General features: G+C 48.3%; 1 protein-coding gene across 1 annotated transcript; it reads left to right on the forward strand.

The window, feature by feature from the left end:
- Positions 1-361: 361 nt before the first annotated feature.
- Positions 362-3102, forward strand: LOC138911712 (uncharacterized). The gene is made up of 5 exons (XM_070211094.1): positions 362-575; positions 641-1380; positions 1529-2419; positions 2499-2648; positions 2707-3102. The coding sequence occupies exons 1-5, from the start codon at positions 362-364 to the stop codon at positions 3100-3102; spliced, it is 2391 nt and encodes a 796-aa protein (XP_070067195.1).
- The last annotated feature ends 439 nt before the right edge of the window (positions 3103-3541 follow it).

Here is a 3541-nt window from a genome sequence, read left to right on the forward strand (position 1 = left end):
TTCTCGGAAGCACTTATCTACGCTTCCTATTCTGCCGTATAACAACGTCAAGGCTCAGCTTATCATTGGCTTAGACAATATCAAAATAACTGCACCCTTGGAGATACGAGAAGGTGAAAACGACGACGACGATGAAGCTCTGAAGAACAATTTTTCAATTGAGTCACTAGGTGTGAGCGTTTCCTCACATCCGCTGAGATCCAAAGACGACGAACGCTCGATGCAGATTATGGAGGCAAGAACAACCTATCTGGAAGACGAAAAGCGCTGGCAGACCGGCCAGTTATGGAGGTTCGATCGCATGCACCTGCCAGACTCTTATCAGATGGCTGTTAAGCGCCTGAAATGATTAGAGGCAAAGATGTCAAAAGACCCACCACTGAATGAGTTCATGATGAACACGATGCACGATTACAAACAGAAGGGATATATCCGCCGGTTGAAGGATAGTGAGCTAGTAGCTAACACTACATCGTGGTTTCTTCCCATCTTTACAGTCACCAATCCGAACAAGAAAAAGACGAGCCTCGTTTGGGATGCGGCTGCCAAATTTAGTGGCATGTCGCTTAACGATTGTTTGTTGAAAGGTCCAGATACACTAGCATTTTTGATGGGGGTGCTAATTCGCTTCCTATCGCAGTATCCGGCGACATAAGGGAAATATTTCTTCAAGTCAAGGTCAAGGACCAACCGGCACAGAAGTTTCTCTGGCGTGATGGAGATTCGTCACGCTTCCCCGAAACATACGTTATGCAAGTCACGACGTTTGGAGCATCCTACTCGCCAGCTCTAGCAAATTACGTCAAGAATTGCAATGCCGAGCGGTTTTTAGCGGAGCATCCGGATGCCGTAAAGGCGATTTGCGAAAACACATTTGTCGACGACTGGCTGCAGTCGGTGGATACTGGAGCTGAAATCATACAGTTAGCTGAGACTGTAAAAAGGATTCATGCTAGTGGCGGCTTCGAGTTGCACCGGTGGACATCAAATTCGAAGCAAGTTATACAGGCGCTGGAAGACGACTGTGAGGAGTTGGAGAAGCGTATCAGCGCTCAGGATGAAGCGCAAGAGAAACTCTTAGGCCTGTGGTGGCTACCTGGACAAGATCTGTTGACGTTTGTGGTGACGCCGAACTTGCTTGCGAAGGCATCTAAGGAGCGCCCAACTAAAAGACGTGTTCTAAGTGTGATCATGTCTATTTTCGACCCACTCGGGCTGCTAGGATTCTTTAATATACGCGCTAAGATCCTTCAGAACATATGGCGATCCAATATCAGATGGGATGACGACTTCACCAACGAAGACGAAGCCGATTGGCAACACTGGCTTGATCTAGTTTCAAATTTGAATGCCGTCCGCATTCCACGGTGCATGAAGTGGGTGAGCCGAACCCAGGCTGTGCAGATGCATACATTCGTTGACGCCAGTATGAATGCTTACGCCGCAGTTGTATTTTTGCGGTTCTGAACTTGATGGCCAAGTACATTGCAGTTTGGTCGCCTCGAAAACGAGAGTAGCACCCCTATAGCCCGTGTCCATACCTCGAATGGAACTGATGGCCGCGGTCTTAGGTCTGAGACTGGCCAAATGTATCCAAAAGGAAATGTCGGTACGCATACATAGACGAACATTCTGGACAGATTCAAAGGATGTGCTCTACTGGATCCGTTCCAATGCTCGAAAGTTCCAGCAATTCGTAGCGCTTCGGATAGTAGAGATTTTAGAAGAATCAGGTGTGGACAGCTGGCGATGGGTACCATCGGCTCAAAACGTGGCAGACGATGGTACAAAATGGCCTAAAACGCCTGAAATTCATGGCTCAACCAGGTGGTTCAATGGACCACCATTTTTGTATCTAGAAGAATCGCAGTGGCCACAATCGGAAATAGGCCCTGGATTAAACATGTTGTACCATGCTGAAGAACAACCCAATCAAACGTCGTCCTGGAGATGTATTCTGCCGGATCTGCAGCGTTTCAGCAAGCTGGAAAAATTGAGAGCCGTACAACTATGCGTACTGGATTTCCTACGGAATATTACTAAGAAGGTCCGATTGGACGGAGGACTGGATCTGCAGAAGACGCTGCTACTTAAAAGAAGCAATGAAATAGATGTCATTTTTATCCGGTTTTGTCAAGAAGACGAGTTTTATGGTGAGATCACCTGCTTAAGGTCGGGACGCCGCTTAACCGATCGCAAAAGCTTGCTGTTTAAGTGCTTCCCTTATGTGGATGACTCGGGCATTCTACGTATTAAAGGTCGGATAGACAATATAGAAGGAGTCGAAGTCTGCGTAATACGCCCGATAATTCTGCCAAGACGACATCAATTGACCTATCTGCTGGTTGAGTTTTATCACCGCAGATATCATCACCTACACAACGAAATCGTCGTAAATGAACTGCGGCAGCGATACTGGGTTTGTAGCTAACGAGCTTTGGTGAGAGAAGTTTCCAATACCTGCCCAGCGTGCCCCAGCGTGACGCGCCCGCCCAAAGCCGCCCGGGATGGGCGACCTGCCAATCGAACGATTATCGCCCTATACTCCACGGTTCACATATACTGGAGTGGATTACTTCGGCCCCTACGACATTGTCGTTGGACGGCGTCGCGAGAACCGCTGGGGCGTGCTATTTACATGCCTCACGGTGCGCGCCGTTCACGTAGATATAGCTAAGTTGCTCTCAACTTACTCACCTTCTGAAGTCCTTCGTGGCCAGACGCGGCTGCCCCCGCCGCATGCTGTCGGACAATGGCACAAATTTCAGAGGCGCTAGCAGAGTATTAAAAGATGAAATTGAACGTACATCGCCGGCTCTGATCGAGCGACAGTACCCAGAACTCGAGTTTACCTTTACCCCGCCAGGATCACCCCACATGGGAGGATCGTGGGAACGAATGGTGCGCTCTACAAAGTCAATACTGTCGGAAATTCTGCCGCCCTCTGGGTTACGAGAGGAGGTGCTACGAGCAGCAACCGCCACTCGAACCAATATCAGTCGACGACATCGTCAACTGATATTGCACGACGGTGCCAAGCGAAACTGTTGGATAAGAGGAGTGGTCGTAGACGTGCACCGTTCAAAGGATGGCCAGGTCTGAAGTGCCGTGGTGCGAACCGCCGATGGAATTATTACTCGCCCCGCCGTCAAGCTAGCTAAGCTTGACATTAAAGTTGGTAGCACACTGCACGGACGTTCGTGAATTACGGGGTGGGGAATGTTACGGGGCGAAGTGAAAATAGCTGTTGACTAAGTCCTACTGGGTCTCGCATTTTTTCTATAAGCAGTCCTCGCTACTTACACTGAAAGCACACCGTTAGAATTAGTTTTTACATGATAAGTCGATCGCACGCAGCTTCACAAGCTGCATTTTTGTCGAGGTTCATTTTCGTTTTGTGCTTGCAGCTGAGCAGAAGTGCAAGAGAACAGAAGCGCGTGCGGAGGACGAATGTAAGTCTCATAATCATGTGAAATATAGGTTGTTAAATAATGAAAGAATAATAAAGATTTCAGCGTTCGAATTATATTATATCGTATCG

The sequence above is a fragment of the Drosophila virilis genome, unplaced genomic scaffold (genome assembly GCF_030788295.1).
Source record: "Drosophila virilis strain 15010-1051.87 unplaced genomic scaffold, Dvir_AGI_RSII-ME tig00002161, whole genome shotgun sequence".
Lineage (NCBI taxonomy): Eukaryota > Metazoa > Arthropoda > Insecta > Diptera > Drosophilidae > Drosophila > Drosophila virilis.